A 27,401-nucleotide genomic window follows, 5' to 3' on the forward strand; every position below is an offset into this window, starting at 1 on the left:
AAAGGCCAGAGGTCCCAGACTCTTTAAAACAACCAGGCCTCTCATAAACGAATTGAGCAAGAACTAATTCACCAACAGGATGGCACTAAGCCCTTCATGAGGGATCTGCCCCATAATCCAATACCTCCCGCCAGGCCCCACCTTCAACATTGGGGATTATACTTCAACATGAGATTTAAATGGGACCAATACCCAAACTGTATCACCCTGCAATTCTGTTTCTGTCCTAGGATTTTCCATCTCAGTCAGGCTCTTGACACCTCTGTTCATGTACCTGATCTTGGGAGAAAACTCAAGCCAACCATGACAGCATCTCCCTCTCCATAACCCACTATTTCCAATCAATCATCAAGTTCTTTAAAATAACTCTTGGCTCTCACCATCTCTCTCCCTGTGTGTTTCACTGCCTTAATCTGGGCATCCAGGATCTCTCACAGGAACCACTGATGTACTTCCCAAGTGATCTCTCCACATCTGTTCATTCTCTGCTCTATTTTATCTTCTCACAGTTTTTCAGACCAAAAAATGTAAACCATCTTTTAAGCAATGCTAGAAAAATACATGTTGTTCTTCATTGTATTTTTTTTTACTTAGTAATGTATCGTGATCTTTTCACATAAGCATGCCTAGAATTGTCTCACACTTTTAACAGCTACCTATCTTTCACTTGCTTAATTCGATCATAGTTTATTTAGCCACTTCTCTAGTGATGGCTGTTTTCAGTCTTTAATCACTACTGTGAATCATGCTTCAGTGTAGGTCCTAGAAGAGTCATTCTTCAATATGTGTGTGAGTATATCTATTGGATACATATATAAAAGTAGAATTGCCAGCCTAAAGGTTTTGTACATTTAAAAATTTGATAAATGTTGCCAGATTGTCCACCATAGAAGTGATACCAACTTTCACTCCCATTGACAGTATAAGAAAGTGCCTGCTTCCCAGCCTGGCCAGCCGAGTATGTTATTAAACTTTTTTTATTTTTGTCAACTCGACAGTAAAAAATAGATCTCACTGCAGTTATGATGTGCATGCCTTTCATTATTACCTATTTTAAGATCCATTTGTATTTCTTTGACTACAATCTGTTTGTCATACCCTTTGCCCAGTTTTCTAGAGTTAAGTGTTTTTTTTAATGGATTTGTAGGAATACTTTGATTTCTTCTTAGTCTAATTTCTAGGTTCTATCAGATATCCTGGTATCTTTTCAAAGTCATGATTTAGGCAATTTTTAAAATTCTAATAATAAGTAATCATCAAGGGCTAACTCTATTATAAGGAAGTCCATATATAGAATGTATCAATTCCAGGGTCACACAGCTAGCAACTCTTCTACTTCTGAAATCATCGCCACTAGCCATTTCAATTACGCCAAGACTCTGATTCTTGATGCCTCTGATTTCTAATAAACAGTTGCTCTTCTCCTTTTCCTAATACAAACATCCAATGGATATTTTTTGAGTGCCTGATATATGCCAGTAATCTTCACAGGGTTTATTTACATTTTAGAGTAGTTCTCAACCATATGCGATAAAAACTAATAGTAATAAAGTTCCACTACTATGGAAAAAAATACATAGGATGGTTGGAAATGTGGACAGAGGACACTTCAGGTGGAGTGGTCAGGGAGGGCTTCTTGGAGGAGATGACATATAAGCAAAGATCAGAATGACCAAAAGAGTATTCCAGGAAATGGAAATATATGTGGTAAATCCCATAATACAAGAGTAAATTCAATGCATTTGATGAAGATAAATAAAGCTAGTGCCATTTCAGTAGTGGGGAATGGTGGGAGATGAGGTTGAAGACATGGTTGGGATGCCATACAGGGTTTCATAGGCCCTGGATGGAGGAGGAATCTGGACTTTATCACAAGTGCCATCAACAGACATGGAGAGATTCTAAGATGAGAAGTCACATGATCTGATTTATGTCTTAAGACTTATGATTTATGAAACTCTAGCTGTGCTGTGGAGAATGAGGACAAGAGCGGAAACAGGAAAACCACTTAGAAAGCTATTACGGGGCACAGAAGAGGGATGATGGTGGTTGTATTAGGGTGGTAGCGGTGGAGACAGAAAGAGACATTTTGGAAATGTTTTGGAGGTAGAGTTGACCTGAATTCTGAGGATTGTGAAAACTCAGGAAAAGAGAAGAATCAAGAATATCTACATGCTTTTTGTCTTGGGCAATTGGTGGATGGTAATACCATTTAATTTGAAGGCTGAGCAAATAAAGAGTTCTATTAGTGTAGTATTCCCTTCTTTCCTTGCGCAGCCTTAAGCTTGCAGACCGTGAACTGAACTACTCTCTTTTGCAATTTCAGCTCACTTTTATTTTCCATCCCTACTTCCCCTTTAGTCCCTCTTATCTAAAAGAATTTCCTCTATCTGCATCCTCTACTCTCATCCTGTCTTCAACTCACTGCAATTTGGTTACTATCCCCATTTTACCAAATACCCCAATGACCTCCTTGTTACCAATCCAGAGACTTTTTAGTCCTCTCTTTCTTTCTTTCCTTCTTTCTTTCTTTCTCTTTTATCTTTTTCCTTTCTTTCTCTTTCCTTCCTTCCTTCCTTTCTTTTCCTTCCTTCCTTCCTTCCTTCCTTCCTTCCTTCCTTCCTTCCTTCCTTTCTCTCTCTCTTTCTTTCTCTTTCTTTCTTTCTTTCTTTCTTTCTTTCTTTCTTTCTTTCTTTCTTTCTTTCTTTCTTTTCTTTCTTTCTTCTCTCTCTCTCTCCCTCTCATTCTTTCTTTTTTTTGACACAGTTTCACTCTGCCGCTCAGGCTAGGGTGCAACGGTGTCATCTTGGCTCAGTGCAACCTCCACCCAGGTTCAAGTAATTCTCCTGCCTTAGCCTCTTGAATAGCTGGGATTACAGGCATCAGTCACCAAACCTAGCTAATTTTTTGTATCTTTAGTAGAGACAGGGTTTCACCATGTTACCCAGGCTGGTCTCAAACTCCTGACCTCGTGATCTGCCTGCCTCAGCCTCCCAAAGTGCTGGGATCACATGGGATTATAGGCATGAGCCACCACGTCTGGCCCTTCTTTTTTTTTTTTTTTCTTGAGACAGACTCTTGCTCTGTCGTCCGAGCTAGGGTGCATTTGCACGGTTTCAGCCCACCACAACCTCTGCCTCCTGGGTTTAAGTGATTTTTGTGCCTCAGCCTCCTGAGTACCTGGGACTACAGGTGCGCGCACCACCACACGTGGCTAATTTTAATATTTTTAGTAGAGATAGGGTTTCGCCATGTTGGTCTCGAACTCCTACCCTTGAGTGATCTGCCCACCACAGCTTCTCAAAGTGCTGGGATTGCAGGCATGAACCACTGCATCCGGCCACTTTTTCTTGACCTCTCTCTGGCATTTAATACTGCTGATGTTTCCTCCCATGTCTCCTCTGAAACTACTTGTCCTGTTCCTTCTACCTCTTGGGATATGTTTCCCCTGTATGTTTTCTTTCCTCACTTTTAACATATGGGTGTTTTCATAAGGTTCCAAAGTAGATCCTCTTCTTTTCTTTCTCTATCCCTTCTCTCAGGGATTTCATCTACATCCATGAACTACCCCTTATTCTGACGACTCTAGCATAGATCTCTCTCTCCTGAGTTCTAGACTTCCCTGTTCAATTATATAGTAGATAGCTTCACTTTGATATCCCATGGACACTTCAACTCAACATGTTGAAAAGTAAACTAATTACCTTCACTCCACAACCTGCTTTTCCTCCTGAGGTCCCTATCTTGGACCTCAGGCTATATCTGCAGGATATGATGGGAGGAGAGTTTAGGAAAATGGGAGGATACCACTGATGAAGGATACCATCAATAATCAAATTCTGTTGGTTCTATGTCCTTCATATCTCTTGAAGCCTTTCAATCCCTCCACTCTCCATTTCCATTCTTGCTACCTTAGTTTAGACATCCATCCTTATTTCTTTCTTAAAATGTGACATGGTTTGGCTCTGTGTCCCATATCAAACTGTAATCCCATGTCTGAGGGAGGGACCTGGTGGGAGGTGACTGGATCATGGGGGCAGTTCCCCACATGCTGTTCTCATGACAGTGAGGGAGTTCTCATGAGATCCGATGGTTTTAAAAGTGGCAGCCTCCCCTGCATGCTCTCTCTCTCCTGCCTCGTTGTGAAGGTGCCTGCTTCCCCTTCACCTTCCACCATGACTGTAAGTTTCCCCAGGCCAGAGTGCAGTGGCATGATCCCTGCTCATTGCAACCCCTGCTTCTCCAGTTCAAGTGATCCTCCTGAGGCGCTAGGACTACAGGTGTGGGCCACCAGGCCTGGCTAATTTTTTTTTTTTTTTGTATTTTTGTAGAGATGGGGTTTCACCATGTTGCCCAGGCTGGTCTCAAACTCTTAAACTCACGCAATCTGCCCACCTCAACCTCCCAAAGTGCTGGGATTACAGTAGTGAGCCACTGCACCCAGCTGAAAGATCTTCTAAAATCAACATCTGATCATTTTACTATGCCCCTTAAAATTCATCAGCTGTTCTCCATTGGCCTTAGAATAAGTTCAAACTTCTTAAGAAGACATACTCGAGCATGCTAACCTTCCTGGATTTCTCCTCAGGACTTCTGCCATTCATTTATACAAGGTATTTATTTAGAACCTACTTGCCAGGCACTGTTCTTCACCCTCAATTCTCTGGGCACAGCTTTTTCCATAAGATCTTCACACATAGCACTTTCTTTGCCTGGAATATCTTTCCCTACAACCTGCCCATTTGTCTGGCTTACTTCTACATACCCTTCAGAACTCATCTCAAGATTCAGCTTGTGTGGTTAGAGATTCTATGTGTGGTCACGTTAGGTACCCTTCTTATGAGCTCCCCTGTTGATATCATCTCATGCTTGTGTGATCAACTGTATATATTCACCTTTGTTCTCATGATAGTATAGTGTCCTTCAGAGCAGAAACTGTGTCTTATTCATCTTTGTATTCCCAGCACCCAGCACAGTACCTGACACACAGCAAGCACTCAATAATGAATAAAGTGGCAGAGTTGGGTTTCAAACTCAGGTCTTTTCTCTCTGGCACAAATCTCACGTTTCTTCATGCTACTTCTCAATACCGTGAATCTGAATAATTCTAAGAGCTGAGCTAGGTCTATTTTTGCCCAGCACTAATCAAAACACAGGTATATAGATTATTATTAGTTCCATGAGGATTCAGTTGATTATTTTTTTGTACAGCCCCTCCTCCATCATTCCACCACTTGGATCATCAGAGTACTTAGGATTACCTATATCTAAAATGATGGAACGGCTAGGCATGGTTGAGTGCACCTGTAGCCTTGGCTACTCAGGAGGCTGAAGTGGGAGGACCCCTTGAGTCCAGGAGTTGGAGGCCAGCCTGGGTAATACGCTGAGATGCTGTTGTTATAAATAAGTAAGTAGACTGAAAGAACTTTCTCTACACTTTTATATCCTTTTGTAACTCTTATCCTGTTGCTTCCACAACACCATTGAGGCAGGGAGAGAGTAAGTACTTGGGGAGCAAGGTAGATTTCATTTTTCTGGCAACTGACACTAAAAATGGATGCATCAATAGAAAGTCATCTCCCATCGTTTCCCTCAAGGTTTCTATGGATAGACATTAAAGGTTAGGTGCTAAAAGTTAACATTGCAAAATCCAGCTAAAATTGAAATTTTTAGGTAGTGAGTTCAATCTCACCACAGAAGTTTGTAAATGGGAGGACCTTTAGAGATCCTTTAGTCCAGACTTTCATTTAAGCTTCCACGAGGAAACTGACATAAGACCTATAATGGCTCACTCAAGGTCATCCAATCTATTGGTGCCATTATACATCTTTTTCAAAGGGTTTTATTTTCCATCTAAACAAATTATCTGCATCAGAATTCACCTATTTACATAGTGCTTATCATTATGATGTTGCCTTTGCAATGTCCTTATTATTAAGAGGAAGGAACTGAAAACAAACAAAACAAAACAAGGTTGTCTTGGCCAGGGACATAGGGAAATTGGTAAAAGAGACAATTAGTACACAAAGTGATGGAGTTTCCTATTTGTAGTGTAGCCTTGTAATCACACTCTCTTCTCTGAATGCCACAATGCTAACCCAAGCTTACTTGTCCTTCCTGGGCCTGGATTCCATTCAATGCTATGTCTTATTTAGTCTAAATGATTTCCCCAGCTTCAACGTGGTGTTTCTTCCCACCCCCTGCCCCACCCTGGCTTCATTTTAGGCATATACATAAACCTACTCTTTACTCGAGTTTGTCTTAGTTCTAGTGCTGAGGAATGAAGATTCTGGGTAAAAGAAATCGAGATGATTTTTTTTTCTAGGCTTTACATTTCAAGGATGGCTTCTCAGATGGCAACTGGCAGGTCTACTCCTCAAATGATGACGTTTTCCATGGGAATTAGAATTTAATTGGGATAATTTGTTTTCAACGGTAAGCAAAGATTTCTTTCCAAGAGGATCAGTTTGATAATGTTTTACCAGCTAGAGCTATGAGACCAAATATAAACCAGTTCTGAGAAACAGGAAGTGAACTGACTGGTCTAGTCTGAGTGTCCCTGGCGGTGACGCAAATACAGAAATCAAATTAGGAAAACAAGATATGTGGGTGTAAGGCAATCGATAATAACCCAGGATGCTACAACATAAGCAAGAACGCCTTTAACCCGATGCCGTTCATTTTAATAACACCCTGAGCAGTTTGATTTCCACGGAAGGCTCTGGTGATTAGAGAGCAGCAGGAGCTTGGGTTCCCTAGCAACAGCATGTGCTTTTGAGACAGTCATTAGCCTTTCAGTTAATCCCATCAACCCCTTACTCCTAAATGTATGACTGACTTTAAAATAAAATGATGTTTTACAAAGTGCTTTGAAATTTCCAGGAGTGCAATGGAAGGGAATAATCATAATTAAAAAGTTGTCTGGAGAACTCCACTCGGGTGAAGGAAGGAATGTTCCTATGTGCCCAGCCTGCCCGTACATTTCCCTGCTCTTAGTTGTAGGTTTCTGAATCCCCTGTGGGCAAAGGGCAAGGGAGGTGAAATTGTTCAGAGTTTCAGGCAGTCTCCTCACCCAACGTGAGTAGTATTGCAGTGCCTCTTGGAATCACGGCTCTGACAATGGGGAGAGGAACGGGGTAGGCAGTTTGTGCGGCGAGGAGGCTGGCTGCAGGTAGGCTAGGAGGGAATGTCACAAATAGTTTTCTTTCCCCTTTCAGCCGAAGGAGATACTCTGGTCAAAGGAAATTGGGGAAAGAGGGCGGTGAGGGGAATGAAGTTGTTCTTCCTATTGATTGTTTTATTGCACCAGAGGCTGTTTGTCCAAGGCCACTGGCCAAGAGCATTATTTTCGTGGCTAAAGTGAGGTTGGGCAGGTTTCCCATCCCTTTCACTAGTTTTAAACAAGACAACCCAGAAAGCGCAGCAAGGCTCTGGGAATACGATGTGGGTTGTCTTTTCCTACTCAGCTGCACCTTAAAGCGCCAGGCGGATAGGCTGATGCGTCTCAAACCCTGAATCATTGCCTCCAGCTCTGCCCTGGGTTCAGGATGCTCCACTCCACCCTCTGTGTAGCTTGGGTCAACTTCGGGGCGTCATTCGAATAGCAATTATTGCGGCGTTTGGCTGGACATCCTTATTACGGCCTGGGTCCCTCTCAGCTGGACACTGGGCTCCTTCAGTTTGGCTGGGGTGACTTCTAGTACTTCCCGCCGCCCCAGCTTACCCCCCTGCGCGCTCCCTTCCCAAGGCGACCACCTGCACCGCCCCACTTACCATCTGCCCCGCGGGGAGGGCTCCCCCGGGCTAGCGGAGCCCTCCCTGCTCCCGGGCGGCTCAGGAGGAGCTCCGTGTTTGCCTCCAGCCCTTCGTTACCGGAGGATCAGGTTCCTCCCCTCCTCCCCCTCCAGCTCCGGCCGCCGCCGCCGCCGCCTCCTTCTTGCATGACACAGCAGAACCGCAGCTGCTGCAGCAATTCCAAGCCATCCGCCCAGGAAGCACCGCAACCGGGACTCGGGAGGGGCGGAGGGGGCGAGGCAGGGGCCACGGCCCCGGGGGATCCTCGGCCCCACTGTGCACCACACACTCCTTTCCCAGCCCAGGGGCACGCGATCAAAATGAGGCTCAAGCTGACCAGGCCGAGCCGGAGGAACGCTGGGGCTTGGCAGCAGAAGGGATGGGACCAGAGAGGAGGGTGTGGAGGAGACCCCAGTGAGGGCCAGGACATTTCAGATAAAGAGAGGTAAGAAGAGGCCCAGAAGTGAAGGGCCAGACTGTGAAGCTGATTAGAGGTCAAGGAGAGGTAAGGAGGTAGAGTTTCGGGGAAGAGAGACTCGAGCTGGGAAGGGGGTGGGGGTGAGGGTGGGGGTAGCTGCAAGGGAAGGAGGGCTGAGGAGGGGGTACAGCCTTTGGGGAGGCCTGAGCTGAGCCCCCAGGCAGAAAAGGGGCTGAGTTGGGAGGCAAGGGGTGTAGGAGGAAAGGGATCAAAGAATTAAGCATGCGATAGGAAGGTACAACTTAGGATAAATATTACAGAATTAAATGGGTTGGAGTGGAACTCATTCATCATGGCTGATGAGGTAAACTGATGAGGTGGAAAGAGATAGAGTCAGGGCCAGGCCAAAAGAGAAGAACATCTTCCATCCCACTATTCAGTTTCCTGCGAAGTTTTTTCTTGATTCTGCCAATCCAGTTTCCCTTATAAAATGGAAAGGCATGAACTAAAAAATCCAGAAATAGCGATCTGGCTTAGATTTACAGAATAAAATCTCCATGTCTGTAAAAACTTTAAGACAGAAATTTGGGATTTACGGTAGAAACTTTTAAAGGGACTGTGAGTCAGTAATACCCACAGCACTCAACATTGTGTTTCCGCACATCCCTGGACTTGAGTCAGTCTTCCCAAGTGTTTGTTAATGCTAGAAATGATGACAAAATTCGTGGTTCAAAAATATTAAAGTGCACACGCTTTTTGCTTTCTCTACATATACACAGATACATATAGGTATACTTTCTAGCGTCTAGCAAGTATGGTATGGCCGAGGGATAATTATGTTGTTCTGATTATTTTATTTCCCATCAGACACCCCAGAATTTTACAGTCGACTGCTTTCTTGTCACCATTTGAAAGAATGTGGTCAGAAAAGTAATGCAAAAACTGCCACTTTGGTTTTGTCTGTACCTTCCAGGTCATATCTCCGTACCTCACTTCCTGACACAAACAAGTTTTCACTGTTGTCAGCAACAAAGCCCTAATATAGCTGCGGAAGAGAAAAACTGCATTGCATTTTGCCTCCTGCAAGCATCGTCAACAGTTACTGGAGGAATGTAATTCCAGAAAGCTTGAAAGCCGTGGTGATGGTAATTATGTATCAAATGCCTGGTTCTATTTCTGTTATTATTGTTTTGTCATTTCTGTTCTCCCAGCGATCTGACTGAACTCGCAGAGGGGCAAATCCGGTTTTTCTTTTTTGACTTTTGTCAAACTGAATCAGGCCTGATAGAAAAACTCATTGCTCTCCGGGGAAACAAAGTAGGAGCCACGAAATGTCATTTTAACAGAGCGTGGGTTTGCTGACTGTAGGAAAGGATTTGAGGACGCTCCTTCTGTTCGGCTTCCTATGTCATGAGCACAGGCTCCACGCACGCACAGACACCACGGCTCCCGGATGCTGTGGCTCCGCGATCTGGGCTCCTGCAGCGCCAGAAGCCCCTCCGGGATGCTGCGAGGGGCTCCCGGTGGGTGGAGGTACGGACGCCGTTGCGTCCGCCGCCGCCGCCAGTCCTGCTGCTGTTGTTGCTGCTGCAGTCACGTGGGAGCCCCTTTAAGTTTCCATAGAGAGGCCTCTCCGGTGTCACATGATGGACATGATATAATGAAACAACATTGTGGAGAGGAAAGCATTAGGGGAGCCCACGGCTACAAAAACAAGTGAGTGAGAAGAGGTGGGAGGAAGAGAAACTACGCCACCTCCCCTGCAGCCGAGCGCACGCAACAGCCTGGCGTGACAAGTGGGCGATGCCGGGGGAGGGGGCAGGGAGCCGGGGTCCTCGACCCTGGCCGGGGACCTCACCGCCCACCGCCCACCGCGCGAACAACTTTTAGCCCACAGCCCCGGTCGGCGCGGCACCTGTCTGCGGAGTCTCCACCGCTCCTCCAGATCATCCCAGGGAAATTCTCGAAGAATACGCTCTACAAATCTACGTGCGCATCGTTTTCCCCTCGCATCGCCCCCGGGAGGAAGGAACCAGGCAAAGAGCTAAGCAGCGTGCCTTTAGCCCTGGGGTAAGTTCGCCGGGTGGGGAAGCCGGTCCCGCAGGACTTTGGGATGGGAATTTTGCTCTCCTTTGCGATCTCTGGGCGTGAAGAAGGCGTCCCCTCCGCTCCCGGCGGGGCGGATCGGCCGGCTAGTCAATTTCCCCTTCACACGCCCAGTGCGCCCACCCTCGCTCGGCCCGGGGCTCCCTCGCCGCCCCCCACAGAAGGGGTCTGCGGTTCCCGGCCAGGACGTTCGGAAGGCGAGCGAGGGAAGGTAGGGCTGTCGCGGGAAGCCGGCTTGTGGGAGCGATTTCGCCATGTTTGTGTTGCTACGAGCACTTTTTCCCCTTTGCTGTGGCTTGATGCCACATGGCTCCTCCGGAGCTGCTGCCGGGCTGAGAGAGTGTTTTTTTTTTTTTCAATGTCCGCATTCCAGCTAATGTTGCGCAGATAAAATTCAAACTTGAGGTAAACAGAAGAAGAGGAGGAGGAGGAGGAGAGGAGGGGAGGGGAGGGAAAGGGGGAGGGAGGGGGGCTGTTTCCATTTCGAGATCCCACCTCTTCCCTCCGCGCAGCCCAACATCCCGAGCTTAGAGACAACTCTCGCCTTTCTCCCAAGTCCCCCACCTTTACTGTCAACAAGAAATAAGGCCGGCGGGGGGGGGTGGGGTGTTGGAGGTGGGGGGTGGCGTGCTTATTAATTAGAAAGGACGCGCTGTCTCGGTTCTCCACTGGAATCAGCAACTCCCTGGAACTCGGGCCTTCGGCCCCGTCCCTCTTCTATCCGGCAGGGACGCAGGATGCCTTGGCGCACTCTGGAGACGGGGACGGGAGGGTGCGCGCCCGGGTGGGGTGAGGGGAGCCGGTCCCTTCACTCCCTCTGACTTTAGGATACCAGACAGTGTTGCTTCCACCCCACCCCAGGCGCAGGTTTCCAGAAGGCGGAGTGGGTGGGGCCCCCGATTTCCAGAAGGCGGGTTACCTAGCAGGTGTGTGGGGTGGGCATTGCTATTCGGTAAGTCTGTTGCAAGGGGTAGGATGACGTGGGGAGCTTAAAAGCTTTAATGCCAGCGCAGGGGTAGAGCTGCGTCTGCTGTTTTTTTTTTTTTTTTTTTTCCCCTGTATGTGTGGCAAATTAGGGAGAAAAATCAAGACGTTCCCCCCAGTCCGCCCTCGGTGTAAACGTGTGCTCCAGCTTGCAGCCCGGCTGCTGGGTGAGTGGCCGACGATCGGGGCGAGGGAGAGCTTCGTCACGGGAAAGCTGGAAGGTCCTGACAGCTCGTAGCCGTCCTTCCCCCGCCCCGCCCCAGGCGGAAGGTGTGGGTTGGGTGGTCCGAGGAGGGTGACGTCCGAGGTGGGGTGGGCACAGGCTGGGGATCCCTCCAGCGCCCGGGGCCGTAGCCCGGGTCGCGGGGGAGCGCCGTGGCAGGGAGGCGGCCGGCCACGTGAGGGGTCTGCGGAAGCGCCGGAGCTGAAAGCCGGGGGCGAAGTGCGTAGCAGAGTCGTGACGGGGGTGACACGCAGCAGCCGGGGGCGGTGGGCCGCCGGAGCCGGGCGCCTCCCACACAGGGCCGGCATTCCCCGCCGCGGGTGGGTGCGCACTCGCCAGCCCTCTCCCGGGAGACCGTTTCCGGGAGCGGGCGCGGGCGCGGGCGGGGCGGGGCCGGGGCGGTAAACAGGGTGGCGCCCTCTGCCCTCCCGCCCCCGGCCTGCCGGGGCGCGCCGCCGGCGGCGCCCGGGGCGGTGGAGGCGCGGTCGCGGCGCGGGGCAGCGGGGGCGCGCCCGCTCGCCACCGCCCCCGCGCGCGCCCGCCGCCGCCCGGCTGTCTCCTCTGTTTTTGTTTTGATGGAGCCCGCGTGCAGCTGGCGCGTGTCGAGTCACGTGCTGTGGGCGGGAGGGGGCCGGGGCGCGGGAGGCTAGGGCGCGGTGACGCGGGCCGAAGGGGCTGGAGCCCGCGGGGGCCACGAAGAGGGCGCAAGGGGGCGTGTGGCCCCCGACGGAGCCCGGGCGCGCGGGTGGCCCGGCGCTGGCTGGTGCGCTTGGCGCTCCTCGGCGAGCAGTGGCGGGTTCCTAGTCGCAGCACCTCGGGGAGCCTCGTCCAGGCGGGAGGGCCGGCCTTCGCTGCTCGGCTCAGAACTCGGATCTTACAGGTGGTGTGTGCATATCGGGGGACGTCTTAGGCACTTCCGAGTACTTCTGAAGGCTGGCTGCCCGTTACACCAATTGGAGAGCTTTAAAAAGAATTCTGACACCCAGCCCAATCCCAGATCAATTGAACCCACATCCTATAGGGCCTGGACAGTGTATTTTTAATCCCCTCCTCCCCCTAAGTGATTTTCGTGCAGAGTGAGAATTTATAGAAGTAACCAGCTTGATGTGATAGCTAGTTGTGAAAGCATATCTATTTAGGGACAAAACAGGAAAAATAGCTGAAATAGCTAACATGTATTGATCTGTCACTCAGTGGGGTCTCCATGTGTCAGATACTGTGGCTACCCAAACATGGTTCTACTCGTAGAAGTACTGTTAGCTCTGTTTTACAGTTAGGGGAGTGGAAGCTCAGAGTTTGAGAGTTGATCAAGGAGGACTGCCCTGATCCAGGACCTAGAGAGGTCGAGTTTAGAACCGCTACTTTAAACAGTCGTATGTCTCCTGGAAAATATACCTTTGCTTAAGGGCCCCGTGTTTGTGTGAATAATAGTAGTTATGTTTGTCTAAGGGCCAGCTTGCTTATGTGGGTATGTTTCTACTGTTAACATTTTTGTCTGAAAAACTTTGCTTGTATAAGGGAGGAAAGTTACTTGATAATTCTTTAAGGACTGTAGACGACCTTTTACAGAAGTTTACTGTGGACCGAAGAGAGAGGGGATCTCCGTAATTTGAAGTGAATTGGTTCTCTGGAATTTCTTGTTCTGTTTTTGAGACGAACATATGTGTAAAGTGAAGGCGAGAGCCCGAAAGAGGCAAATATTTTCCAAGTATTTACGTGAGCAACCACAAGAGTGGTTTAGGTTACTGGATGCGATACACTTGTGGTGTGGTCACAGCTGGATGTACCCAGAAATGCAGTACAGTACAGAGTAGCAGAAATTCTGCCATTAGAATTTTAGAGAGAAAAAAACTGGTTTGGATTACAGAAATGGTGGTTACATCTCCTTTCTCCCCTTAATTTGTTTCATTTGTCTTCTGATCAGATAAACTGTTGGTGGGACATTTAGATATGGGAATAGTCCATTTCATTGGTATTTTCTGTACAGAAGTTCTAGAGAAAACTCAGAGTAAACAGTCTCACCCTGAAAACAAACGATCCTAGCTACAGTGTATTTGTGACCAATATGTATTATTAAGAGGTACCGTGTCACAAAGAACTTTATATTTCTACAGATTGCTGTCAAATATTGTTATCTGTATGGCAGGCATGGGTATATTATTCATCATGTTTTAGGGATTGATTTTCGTATTACTTGCAGTTTTGGTGAGGAAAGCTTATAGACCCACTCAGGCAAACCTGACCAGAACATGAATATCTGTGGTCTGGTGTGGAAATAGCTCTCTAGCCCTGTCTCCCTCCTCCCATTGTCCACCCACATCTTCCTTACCACCAAACACATTTTTCTCCTGTATTGCCAAACCACTTAGGGTTCCTGTGGACGGCTCTGCTTAGTTTGCTCTTCTGCTTCTTGGATAGCTCCTTCAGGAAATGTTCCTTGATTTCTCTTCATAAACCATCTAAAAAATACCCTTCCTGCGTCATCTCTGCATTGTATATATGGTTGTTTTATTGCCTTATATCACAGCATATTTCGTTGTGTTTGTTACGTATTGGACACGGCTACTAAACTGGGCTCTTCAAAGGTGGGAATGGTGACTTGTTTATCTGCACGTCACGGGCACACAGTGAGCACTTAAGTTTATTGCATTAGTTCACAATTAAATTTACTTCCTTTTAAGTAGCGTTATCTGTGTCAGTGTTTTCCTGAATCACTCATCTTCGTTCTGAACTGTCCTCACCTCCTTATGTCTACTAGTTGCTAGCCTAAAAACACAGCTAAAAGCGCCCCAAGAAAAAACTTACACGGGAAAGACACAATACTGGTAACACGTTAACAAAGAAATAGGAAGGAAGAGGCAAAATATCAGTTTTTCACTTGTTTGTGAATTTCATCCTTCATTGGCCGATTGGATGGTGTGAATTTCCTTGGTTACTAATGTATGCTGGGAGAGATACCCCTAAGGTTGTTTTTACTTTTCAACTTATTTGGAAAGGAAGAATTAGTACTACATTACCAGTGGACATGCTTTTATGTGCCATAACAGAGCACAGGTGCTTCATCGCATTTCATTGCTGTAATTATCAGATTGAGTATTACAGAGGTATTTTAGAGCAGCACTGTCCCACAGAGCTTTTGGAGAGGATAGACATGATTTATAAAAATCTGTGTTTATCCAGCATGGTAGTCACTAGCCACTTACAGCTATTGAGCACATTAAGTGTGACTGATGAACTGAATTTTCTTTTTTTTTTTTTTTTAAAAAAAAAAAGGGTGTTATTCTATCACCAAGGCTGGAGTGCAATGGTACGATCTTGGCCCACTGCAACCTCTACTTCCCAGGCTCAAGCAGTCCTCTCACCTCAGCCTCCCTAGTAGCTGGGATTACAGGCGGCTGCCACCACATCTGGCTAATGTTCGTATTTTTAGTGGAGATGGGGTTTCACCATGTTGCCCAGTCTGGTTCCGAACTCCTGGGCTCAAGCAGTCTGTCCACCTCTGCCTCCCAGAGTGCTGGGATTACAGGCATGAGCCACTGTGCCTGGCCAGAATTGAATTTCTAATTGATAAATGTAAATAGCTGCTAGTGGCTACTGTATTGGATGGCACAGTTACAGAGGATATGTCTGTTTAAATCTAGGATTTGACAGGTCAACATTTAGGCTAAGGTATTCAGCCTTTAAAAGTCTGCAGTCATCTTCTAGGCCCTCACACCATGCTTCCCATTCATAGATTATAAGGTGCTTAGTGGGTGATATTTTTGGCCCATGTGGGGCCTTCATATTATGGAGCATTCATGTGTTCTGTGGCTTTCCATGTAGTACATGTGGTCCTCCCTTTTCAGGAGCTGAGTGGAGGGATTATTAGTAATTACGATTATGAGTAATTATTTACAAATGGATGTGAGCCCTTGCCGTATAAACTGAATGAAATTCCTGTGAATTTGATCAGTACTTTTTTCTGAGATGCATTGTGAGGAGGAGGAACTGTGCTTGTCTTGCTGACCGTTGTTATCTGGAAGGCCTAATATACTGCTCAACACCTATCAGTGCTCATAAATATGTGTTGAATGAATGAATGAATGTTCAATTAACTTTAACCTCCAGTTTAGCTTCAGAGGCTGTATGATGGAGCTGAGGAGAAGTAACCAGTAACGACACCACTGACTTTATAGTTCTTCCAAGGAATGCATTCTCTCCAGGGTTATTATTGTTAACTGAGTGACTCTGATTTCTTTCCTGTGAGATATGTAGTAGGAATTGTTACACTTACTTGATGACAGATTGAAAAGTAAAGTCACAAGATTTGGTGCTTAGGTCATACACAGAGAGTTGGAAGTATAAATCAAATAAAAGTAGTTGTTTCTACTGCTTTGTGCCCTCATCCATGATAACTTTTTTTTTTTTTTTTTTGAGATGGAGCCTAGCTGTGTCGCCTAGGCTGGAGTGCGGTGGCATGATCTCAGCTCACTGCAGCCTCCATCTCCCAGGTTCAAGAGATTCTCCTGCCTCAGCTTTCCAAGTAGCTGGGATTACAGGCATATGCTACCACATCTGGCTAATTTTTGTATTTTTAGTAGAGACGGTGTTTCACCATATTGGCCAGGCTGGTCTCCAACTCTTGGCCTCAGGTGATCTGCCCACCTTGGTTTCCCAAAGTGCTGGGATGACATGGGCACCCGGCCCATGATAACTTCTTCAGAGGAAATAAAATAAAATCATGCACTGAACTATGTTAGTCAGAAAGTTTGGGTTGTAAAATCAAAGTTTGTTTGGTAATTGTATATGTTAATGGAGTCTGAAAAAAGGACTGAAAATATTACCTCTAGTGTGGCACGACATTGACAAAACAGCTTAAACACGACAAACAGGAATGGAAACATTTCTTTCTTCAGCTCCCAAATCTCATGTATTCTGTGACTTTTTTCCTATGGTAATCCTAGCACCCAAGTTAGAAGCTTGCCAAACAGGATATTTAAATGTAAATAGAAACATGTTTAATTGTGTAGATGACCACTACTAGGCTTTGAAATGCATATATGTATTAAAGGTGTGAGACACATCAAACATTTGTCTCGAATAAGAGCCCTAACACCAAAAACTGTAGATTTTATTTCATGTGGTAGATCCTATATTGGGGGTTGATGATGTAGCTGAATATTTGGTTTAGTACCTTTAAGAGGCGACACACATATTCTGCTGTCTATACGAGGCATCAGACTTAACCTACTTTGTGCCACTTTGTGTGTCTGGGTTTTAGGCCTGTCTTCATCCACAACAGCTTGTTACTAGGATGACTGTTGTCTTCCTATCTTTCTGCCGCTACATGTTCCACAAATGAAAAGTAATTTTATCATACAGTAAGTCAAACACAATTGGAAATACAAATCTGTTGTCTTTTTTTTTTTTTTTTTTTTAAAGTCATAGAATACATTCCAAGATAAAATGGGAAGACTTCTCTTTTAAGCAGTTTCTAGCCCTTTACTCCTTACTTTACAGATATCTTTGGTGTGAACCTTCTGGGTGGGGCAAAAAAATAAGTAAATAAAAGCCCCAAAACAAAAACAAAATATCAACCACGTATTCCGTCAATTCCTGCTGTTGCCCTTGAAACCAAACCAAAACACAGTCATAACAAGACAAAACCCACCACTGCTAATAGCAACAAAAGTTAACCCAACCAACCAAACAGAAAGAGCCTGTGAGATTCGAGTTGTCATTTTTGTAGAGAGGTCAGTCATGTGAAGTCCTTTTTATTTTATTAAAAAAATTTTTATTTGTCTTTTTTGAGATGGGGTCTAGAGTGCAGTGGCGTGATCTCGGCTTCCTGCAGCTTCAGCCTCCCAGGGAGCCAGGACTACAGGCATATTCTATCGTGCCCGGCCCATTTTTTTTTTTTTTTTGCAGAGACAGTGTTTTGCCATGTTTCCCAGGCTAGTCTTGAACTCCTAGCCTCTAGTGGCCTGCCCCCTCGGCCTCCTAGAGTGTTGATTTACAGGGATGAGCCACTGCACTCGACCAAGTCTTTTTTTTTTTAATGTATTAAATGTAAATTATTCATGACAAAAATACTTGCCTGTATCTGAGGAGATAGTAATGATATTAGAATTAATGCTGCAAAAGATCAGGATGTCTTTTTACCTAGGAGATCCTATGGGACTCCTTGGATTCAGATATATAGTTTAAGAATCATTTTGAAGGTCACTATCTTGTAAGAGTTTTGAGGATGTTACTGGCTTCACTTCTTTCCCATTAGTGGAGTGGTTGGATTGAACCCGTGTTTCACCAACTTTGGTGTGTTTCAGAATCACTTGAAGAACACACATTATTGGGCCCCACCCCAGAGTTTCTAACTCAGCAGGTCTAGGATGGGGTCACTAATGTATATTTCTTATAAGTTTTCAGGTAATGCTAATGTTGCTGGCCAGAGGGTCACACTTTGAGAACCATTGGGGATAGACAGTCTCTTCTAAAGTTCTGTGATTTTTTTTTTTTTTTGCCTGTTTCCCTCCCCACCCTTTTCAAGTTTAGCAGTTATCACTGCTTGATTTCTTTTTTTTTTTTTCTTTTTTGAGACCGATTGTCACTCTGTCACCCAGGTTGGAGTGTAGTGGCGTGATCTCGGCTTACTGCGACCTTCACCTTCTAGGTTCAAGTGATTCTCCTGCCTCAGCCTCCCATGTAGCTGGGACTACAGGTGTGTACCACCACACCCGCCTAATTTTTTGTATTTTTAATAGAGATGGGGTTTCACCATGTTGACCAGGATGGTCTCAATCTCCTGACCTCGTGATCTGCCCACCTCAGCCTCCCAGAGTGCTGGGATTACAGGCGTGAGCCACCACGCTCGGCCCCTGCTTGATTTCTAAAGGATTAGGTCATTTAAAAATTGCTCCATGGCAGACTGAGTTGTAAAAGTTTAAAATGAATTAAATTAATTTTATTTTGAAAATTTCTTGAGAACTCCATATATTTTCTAAAAATACTGCGTCTGTTAAACTTCAGATTGGGTATTCCTACTTACGTAAGTAGAATACAAATCCCGTTAAAATATGTTAAAGTATTTCTTTTTTTTGTTTTGTTTTGTTTTTGAGAGGGAGTTTTGCTCTTGTTGCCCAGGCTGGAGTGCAATGGCATGATCTGGGCTCACTGCAACCTTCGCCCCCCAGGTTCAAGCAATTCTCCTGCTTCAGCCTCTAGAGTAGCGGGGATTACAGGCATGTGCCACCACGCCTGGCTAATTCTGTATTTTTATTAGAGACAGGGTTTCTCCATGTTGGTCAGGCTGGTCTCAAACTCCTGACCTCCGGTGATCCGCCCACCTCCGCCCCCCAAAGTACTGGGATTACAGGTATGAGCCACCGTGCCCGGCCATATTAAACTATTTCTGATTTTATTAAATAACAAAACTATTTGCTACTCCTTAAGCCTAAATGTTGTATTAGATCTAACTAAGTGCCTTTTATTTATTTAGAAATGGTCTCACTCTGTCACCCAGGCTGGAGTGCAGTGGCAAAGTCGTTGCTCATTGCAGTCTCAACCTCCTGGGCTCCAGTGATCCTCCCACATTAACCTCCTGAGTAGCTGGCACACAGATGTGCACCGCCACGCTCAGCTAAACAAAAAATGTTTTTTTTAGAGACGGGATCTTGCTTTGTTGCACAGGCTGGTCTCGAACTCCTGGGGTTCAAGCCATCCAACCGCCCCAGCCTCCCAAAGTGCCGGGATTACAGGAGTGAACTACTATGCCTGACATATTTATTTTTAGAAATGGGCTCTTGCTAGATTGCCTAGACTGCTCTTGAACTCCTGGGCTCAAGTAATCCACCCTCCTCAGCCTTCTGAGTAGCTGGGACTACAGGTGCATGACACCGCATGTAGTCTTAATATGCAGCCACAGAGCATAATGCAGCACATTATATAGTTGTGGACTCACTAGATAAAATGATTTTCATGAGACATAGTTTTTTTCTAGACAAAACTCCATGGATTTGGGTCCGTAGTAGACTGTGACAGCATTAACTTGGACACCGCCCGAAGATAACTGCTTCGTGTAAGAATCGTGGTTGCAGGAAGGAAATGCCCTTGAGGGGCATGTATGAGTAGGTCAGGGCACAGTCATTCCTGATTTTGATGACCTTGGAGAACAGTGGTGGCTCTGTAGTTTCTAAATGAGGGGACTGTGGGGCTGGAATCTGGTAGGAAAGGGAGTGGGGTTACTAGGAGACCTGTCTTAAAGCAGGCCTTTGCATAGCAAGCACAGTGTTCTTTCTTAGGGTTTATGTTTGTGGGGAGGGAAGGTCTTGGGGAGGCATTGATGGAGATTCCAAGGCATTCTCTGGAAGCATTCCATGTTAAACCAGACTTCCAGGTGCCGAGAATCAGAGGGACTCAGGGTCTGAGGTGAGTCAAAGTGAGATGCGACAGTATTCTGATACAACTGGATTTATTGGAGAGGAAAGAAAAGTAAGACCTTGAAGGAAATGTATATGTAACTTGACCTGAAAGCAGAGAAATAAAACAGAAGAAATTGGTGAGTAGGGAATGAAAAGATAAAAATGGAATGTTGTAAGTTTTTAAATGTCCTAAAACTTTTAAAAGACATATTAACTATGTGAAGACTAGTCAACAGCACAGGGTTCTTTGTTTGAAAATAATAAATTAATGTATTTTCCTTTTTGTTTCTGGTGACTACTTCGCAATATAACCAGATGCTATTTTTTGACTGGTGTCAAATGCCTTTCCAAAGTTACGCCCAGAATTCATGCAGTGCTTACATTTTTAGATTGCTTTATGGTCGTTACCTTGTTTAAATCAAGTTTCTGGAAGGCACACATGACGCTTATTACTAGGCATGCTTTATGGATTAGGAAGCAAATCATTTGTATAGCGCAGATCACGAAGCTGGGCCGAGACCATGAGACTCTGCTTTTCACACTACCAGTTTTAGTTTTATCTTGAAATTCTCTATTGTCTCACTGCTTTTATAAAAGAATTGAACCATAAAATCTTAGAGTTGATTTGGCACGTGTGTAATTGATTTGAGACTATGTTTCATGGACACAGCTTTGGATTTTGAAAAGAACTACATGTGATTTGCTACCCAGATCTGTGCTCATTTCTTGAGTTCAATACGTATCTGTGACATGATCTTGGTAACTAAATCTGTGAGACTGTTGTGAATTCTTCAGACTTGACAGTGGGGTTGGCAGTCTCTGTATCAAGATGCTGGGACCACCTCTGAATCAGTGAATCAGGGAGCTGCTGTGTGATCGCCTCCCCAGGCTTTCCTGGAGTTTGTCTCTGCCACTTCCTCAAGCCCTTTAAAAAGGCTCCTGTGCTTTAGAGAGTTAAGATGTGAATGTGACAGTTCTTTTTTCTTGTATTTAGTAAAACTAGTGCTTAAGTGGCAGCGTCTGCCTTTGCCTTCTCCCATCTCTTCATACTCCTTTCTTCCAACTTCTCACCTTTCTGTTCCTCGCACAGCCAGGCGTCCAGCATCCCATGCTGACTTGCGGTTGGCCAAAACCCACCTCGTAGATTTCCTCTACATTTTCCTCTTCCTCTTTTTCATGCTGGAAGTTCTCTTTCTGGGCTGTGGCTGATTTTACGTACTTTGGTGGAAAAAGTATTGAGGTAGTGTTAGATACTGTGCTGCACCTCCAGTGTGTCTAATCTTTTGGCTTCCCTGGACCACGTTGGAAGAAGAATTGTCTTGGCCCACACATAAAATACACGAACACTAAAAATTGCTGCCGGGTGCAGTGGCTCACGCCTGTAATCCCAACACTGGGAGGCCAAGGCAGGTGGATCACGAGGTCAGGAGATCGAGACCATCCTGGCTAACACGATGATACTCTGTCTCTACTAAAAAAATACAAAAAATTAGCTTGGCGTGGTGGTGCATGCCTGTAGTCCCAGCTACGTGGGAGACTGAGGCAAGAGAATCACTTGAACCTGGGAGGAAGGGGTTGCAGTGAGATGAGCTTGTGCCACTGCACTGCAGCCTGGGGACAGAGCCAGACTGTCTCAAAAAAAGAAGAAAGAAAAAAAACCTCATACTGGTTTAAGAAAGTTGATGAATTTGTATTGAACCACACTCAAAGCCGTCCTGGGTCGCATCTTGGACGGCTTGCTTACAATATTTCCACTGGATTTCTGGTTCCAACTAGTTATGGAACCCTGCATGAGCATTTGATTCTCTCTGCTCATCTGAAATGAGAGGTTGAATGGAAAAAGGTCTTTCCAGCCCTGAAATGCTGTGATTGAGAGTATTCATATGGTGGTGTGGTTGTAGACCGTCACAGGAGCACTTCAGCATGTTGAAAGGTCCCCAGTATTCAAGACTGGTCTCAGTGTAGGGGTGATGCCTTTGAGTCCCCAGGTAAAAAGATCTTGGACTCTTTAAATTAGACTGCCTGCTGTGAGGCTGGCCCTCTTCTCCTTCAGGAGTTAGGTATGGGTCACGAGGGCACTGTTCTTTTTATCGTGCTATCTACATTAGAAGACCCAAATATTGAACCTGGATTCCACTTTAGAAAAGCTGCTGACAAAGGTGTGAAATATTCCGATGCTTTTCATCTCCATGAAGGAGGCAGTGGCCTTCTAAAGACGTTCTTTTGGTGATGGTATTTAAACCACTAGGGGAGTTTCTGGGAACCTGCTTCTTCATACCTCTGTTAATTCTTACACAGCTCATAAAAAATGCCACTTCAGATCTTTCTTTTGCAAAATTGTGCATGGCCTGTGACCATAAGTGCTAGTGTCCTATTTCTAGGGGCATTTTTGTTAGTACTGAATCTTTTCGTTGCGTTCGCCAAGCTACTTATCTGTTCATTGTCAAGGCCACTGACAGTTGTTTTGCTGTCTGCTTTTGTGTTGATGTATCATGCATTCAATGCACATATTGTTTATTTTTTAAAATCTCTGTTTATCTTTTTTATGTTTCCAGAGAGATTAGTTATTGCTAAGCTAAGAACATGTATTTAATCACCTTTGTCCTTACTGTCATTCATGTTCCTTTAGTGACTCTTATATTTTAACTTTTTAGAATTTTATAATACCTACTTTTTATGGGCTCAGTTCCAAAATAATTTGTGGTGATCCTTGTATTTTTAGCATGTATTGCCTGAAAATTCAGGTATTTTAATAACAAATGAAAGATTTTTTTTAATGCCGTTTATAGCCTTGCTTTGGATTTTATCTTTGAAATCTGTAGTTTTATGCCTCTTTGCTTACAAAAAGTTAATTCTGCTTACATGTCTTTTATTTTTATGGAAAAAGATATAAAATCCCCCATTTCTCCCCCTTTTAAGGGATTCTAAATTGAGATTCTTTCTATTAATTCTTCTGAAAAAGAAACAGGAGTTTGTTCTTTGCCATATATCTCTGTTACTACCTGACAAGTAGATTGGAACAAGGACTTTATAGGCTTAATTAGTACGCTGTTCAGTCATTTCATGTCACCTGCAGAATGTTTTTGAGATACATGTTTTTTAAAAATAAGATGCTATTTGGGATTCTAAACAACAGAAATATCCAAACAGCAGAACTGCTCTAAAGTTCTTTTTTTTTTTTGAGACGGAGGCTCCCTTAGTCACCCAGGCTAGAGTGCAATGGCGCAATCTCAGCTCACTGAAACCTCTGCCTCCCGGGTTCAAGTGGTTCTCCTGCCTTTACCTCCTGAGTGGCTGGGATTACAGGCGCGCGCCACCACACCCAGCTAATTTTTAGTAAAGACAGGGTTTCACCATGTTGGTCAGGCTGGTCTCAAACTCCTGATCTCGTGATCTGCCTGCTTTGGCCTCCCAAAGTGCTGGCATTACAGGTGTGAGCCACTGCGCCCGGCCTACTCAAAAGTTTTAAAAGGAATCATCTGTATGAGAAATCATGCCTTGCAATGACCGAAGAGTGTTTGCTCTTGTGTGGGAAACAGTGGCGGCACTTCCTGGGCTCATTCTGTGTCTCAGTGGTCCAGCCCCTTACCCCAGAAAACTGTCCTGCATTGTGGAGGGAAATCCCTGTGGCTCCCAAGCGTCCGCTGGCGATGGATGCCTTCTGAGTGCATTTATTGTTGTTTTAAAGCACTGAACTGCTTTAAAATGATCGCATAATGCCCATCTTCGTAAAACGTGTTTTTTTGATCATCATGCTCTTTTGGAGTAAGAGCTGTAAGCTCTGGTAAGATGACTCCTCAAAAACATGTTGGGTCTTGGACATTGTAAGTCAGTCATCAAGGGCAGCGGTCCCCAATCTTTTGGCACCAAGGACTGGTTTGTGGAAGACAGTTTTTCCATGGATGGGTGGGCAGCGTGGTTTCAGGATGATTCAAGCACAGTACATTTGTTGTGCACTTTATTTGTATTATTATTACTTTGTCATATACAATGAAATAATTGTACAACTCACAATAATGTAGAATCAGTGGGAGCCCTGAGCTTGTTTTCCTGCGACTAGGTGGTCCCATTTGGGAATGATGAGAGACAGTGACAGGTCATCAGGCATTAGATTCTCATAAGCAGCCCGCAGCCTAGACCCCTCACGTCGGCAGTTCACAATAGGGTTGGTGCCCCTGTGAGAATCTAATGCTGCTGCTGATGTGACAGAGGCACAGCTCAGGCAGTACCACGAGTGATGGGGTACGGCTGTAAATACGGGTGTAGCTTTGCTCACGAATCCACTGCACGCCTCCTGCTGCACGGCCAAGTTCCTAACAGGCCACGGACCAGTACCTGTCTATAGCCTGGGGCTTGGGGAACCCCCGCCCCCTGCCCGATCTAGAGCATTCTGGACTGTGGACTCTGTTTCTTTTCAAGCATTGGAATCATCCTCATCCTCATCCTCAACAAGGAGTCTAGGAGCAGGCACAAGGAAACATGTCACCTCTGGGTAAACTTTCTGTCCAAAATTAAACAAAGCAACCAAAAAACCCTGAGTACGTCTGGAATGCATCTGAGCGTTTTGTGGACGCAGGCCCACCCTGGCCCTGGCTTATCAGCAAGCCAGTTTTGGGCCATTCTTTTCCTCCCTGTTTATTGTCTTTTTTTTCCTGTGTTCTTTACTCACTCAGTTTCCTTCCTTTTTTGTCTTTTTTGGTTCTTTTCTGTTTTTTCTCTTCTTTTTCCTTTTCCCTTCTTCCACTCCTCATAAGGATAGCCTGCTAAACGTCCTGCACTTACCGTAGGCATTTTTTTTTTTTAGCCTAATAGCAGTCCAGAACTAAAGACAAATTTTACTCTGATGTTATAGTCTGTAAAATTGCATCCTGGTACATATTATTTTTTTCTTTTTTTTTTTTTTTTTTTTCTCTTTGAGATGGAGTTTTGCCTCTGTTGCCCAAGCTGGAGGGCAATGGCACGATCTTGGCTTACTGTAACTTCTGCCTCCTGAATTCAAGCTGGTCTTCTGTTTCAGCCTCCAGAGTAGCTGTGCGCCCGCTACCATGCCCAGCTGATTTTTTGTATTTTTAATAGAGATGATGTTTCATCATCTTAGCCAGGCTGGTCTCAAACTCCTGACCTCAGGTGGTCCACCTGCCTAGGCCTCCCAAAGTACTAGGTTTATAAGCGAGAGCCACGGCGCCCAGCTCAGAGTTTCACTCTTGTTACCCAGGTTGGAATGCAGTGGGATGATCTTGGTTCACTGCAACCTCCGCCTCCTGGGTTCAAGCAGTTCTCCTGCCTCAGCCTCCCAAGTAGCGGGTATTACAGGCATGCATCACCACACCTGGCTAATTTTATATTTTTAGTTGAGATGGGGTTTCACCATGTTGGCCAGGCTGGCCTCGAACTCCTGACCTCAGGTGATCCACCCACCTCCGCCTCCCAAAGTGCTGGGATGACAGGCATGAGCCACTGTGCCCGGCCAGTGCAAATTATTTCTGAAGAGTTTAATATGTTTATACAGCGTATTTCAGGTTGAATGGAAAAGGTATGTGAAATGTATCACTTTCCAATCTTTTTTGGATATTTAAATAGGCATTCAAATAAATTTCAGATTGAAGTTTAAATTTTCAGATTTAAATAGGCATTCAAATAGATTTCAGATTGGAGTTTAGACTTTCATATTTAAATAGGCACTCAAATAGGTTTCGGATTGAAGTTTAAAGAACAGTCTGCCTGAATATTTGATATTAAATAAATACGTAGAATTTCAGGATTCCTTTCTACAGATGGAAATTTTTGGTAAACAAAGATATAGCTTGTGTTAAAGTAGTATTTTTAAATTTCTTAAACTATAAAGGAGTTTAATATTACATACCAAGTTATAATTACAATGTGGCAGAGTCAAATTTGTGTGAAATATGCAACTGTGACCTGTGCCACTCTCAAGGATCACAGTGTATTCTAGCTGGAAGGGCTTTCAGAGCTCGTTGAATTTAATCTTCTCATTTTATAAATGAGACAATTTACTGAAACTTACATACCTGGTTCACAGCGTAGCTGACCACAATTAAGTCTTCCACCTCACCGTCCTCTGTGCTCTGTGGGCAGAAAGAAAAGGTTAGGAAATTTAGACGTGAAGTGAACAGAATAACATGAGAAGACCACTGTATTTGCGTTTTCAGGCAAGCTTTGACTTTAATTTCTGAGTTAGGAGATGTTGGACTAGATGTGTTTAACCTCTTTGGATCTCAATTTTCTGGAGGTTGTAATTTTAGGTCCTTCTGAAGTCCATGACATCATCAAGTGAAAAAATGAAATAGGTTTCAATTCTTCCTGTTGTAGGTTTATGCAGTTTCAGTTTAAGTAGATGTCATCCCTATTTTTTTAGTAGCATTCCTGTTTTTTCTTGTTGGTAAGTCAACTTTTTCAACGCTTGTTATTGTTAGACGCAGGTTGTCTGAGTCACCGTGCTAGTTGCCTCTGTATTCAGATGTCTCTAGCATTGTCTTGATTAACTGAAGTTAACATCCTTTAAAAGGCAGGTCTTCCCTAGTTTCAAACTGCTGGCAGGGTACTGTGCAGGAGTAATCCATGGATACCTTCTTCAGAGGTACTGTTTTCAAGCGGTTTATACTTTTCTTACAGTCTTAAAGAGTAGTCTTATCATATAAGTAAAATTTAAGAGAATTTTGGTACTCCAACTTCTAGAGTTGCTTTATTTGTAGTTGTGGAGCAGGTTTTTCCATTCTTAGTAGGATAATCTGACATTGTTTGTGGCCGAGAGAAGACAGTTGTAACAATGTAGAAGGATAGGAAAGATGAGTATAAAGTAGTGAAGAAAAGCCGACAAGACTAGAGGTGTTTTCTGAGAAGACTCTCACAGTGAGCTTTGAGACCTTTCCCCATTGTTTAGCAGTAGTTCCCACGTCCTTCTTTGTTTTTAAAAAGCCCATTCTAGGCCGGGTGCAGTGGCTCACGCTTGTAATCCCAGCACTTTGGGAGGTTGAGGCAGGAAGGTTGCTTGAGTCCAGGAGTTTGAGACAAGCCTGAGCGACACAGTGAGACTTTGTCTTTACCCAGGTGTGGTGGCGTGTGCCTGTGCCCAGATACTCAGGAGGTTGAGGCAGGAGGATTGCTTAGGCTTGGGAGGCCGGGGCTGCAGTGAGCTGTGATCATGCCACTGCACTCTAGTCTGGGTGACAGAGTGAGACCCTGTCTCAAAACAACAACAAAACTATTCTTTCAATGAACACCTTTTGAATACCTCTCATGTGCATAGTATGAGTTAGGTGCCGTGGGAATTATAAAAGAATTGTTCATCTAGGGCTTTTTGCTGTAGGTGCTTACTCTCTAGCTGGGTTCCCAATACCATGAAATGGTGAGGTGCAGTTAAGTGTCTGAGTACCTGGAGAGAATGCTCTGGGTGAAAAGGGAGAAAGGGCAAAGTAGTAGCGGAGGACCCCAGGAATCTGAGCAGTTCGAAGGACGAGTA

At 45.0% G+C, this 27,401-nt stretch overlaps 2 protein-coding genes across 8 annotated transcripts in view; one reads left to right on the plus strand and one right to left on the minus strand.

The window, feature by feature from the left end:
* MKLN1 (muskelin 1) overlaps positions 1 to 7,881 on the minus strand; it is a 417,215-nt gene extending 409,334 nt beyond the window's left edge. For 2 of the 4 annotated variants that reach the window (XM_037739986.1, XM_037739984.1), the window contains exon 1: positions 7,774 to 7,881. The gene's annotated coding sequence lies outside the window, so the exon portion shown is untranslated. The remainder of the gene's footprint in view (positions 1 to 7,773) is intronic. The other 2 variants (XM_037739988.1, XM_037739989.1) reach the window with 1 other exon arrangement.
* Positions 7,882 to 7,894: 13 nt separating this feature from the next.
* The window catches only part of LOC108307292, a 242,332-nt gene continuing 222,825 nt past the window's right edge, over positions 7,895 to 27,401 (plus strand). For 3 of the 4 annotated variants that reach the window (XR_005200970.1, XR_005200971.1, XR_005200969.1), the window contains exons 1-2: positions 7,895 to 8,239; positions 9,186 to 10,282. Coding sequence is in view for 1 of the 4 variants with exons in the window: in XM_037739990.1 (XP_037595918.1) it covers positions 9,666 to 9,928; positions 10,103 to 10,282; positions 23,106 to 23,121 (459 nt within the window). In the remaining 3 variants the exon portion in view is untranslated. Of the gene's footprint in view, positions 8,240 to 9,185; positions 10,283 to 23,105; positions 23,143 to 27,401 lie in introns of those variants that run through there. The other variant, XM_037739990.1, reaches the window with a different exon arrangement.

This window comes from Cebus imitator, unplaced genomic scaffold (assembly GCF_001604975.1).
Source record: "Cebus imitator isolate Cc_AM_T3 unplaced genomic scaffold, Cebus_imitator-1.0 Scaffold77, whole genome shotgun sequence".
Lineage (NCBI taxonomy): Eukaryota > Metazoa > Chordata > Mammalia > Primates > Cebidae > Cebus > Cebus imitator.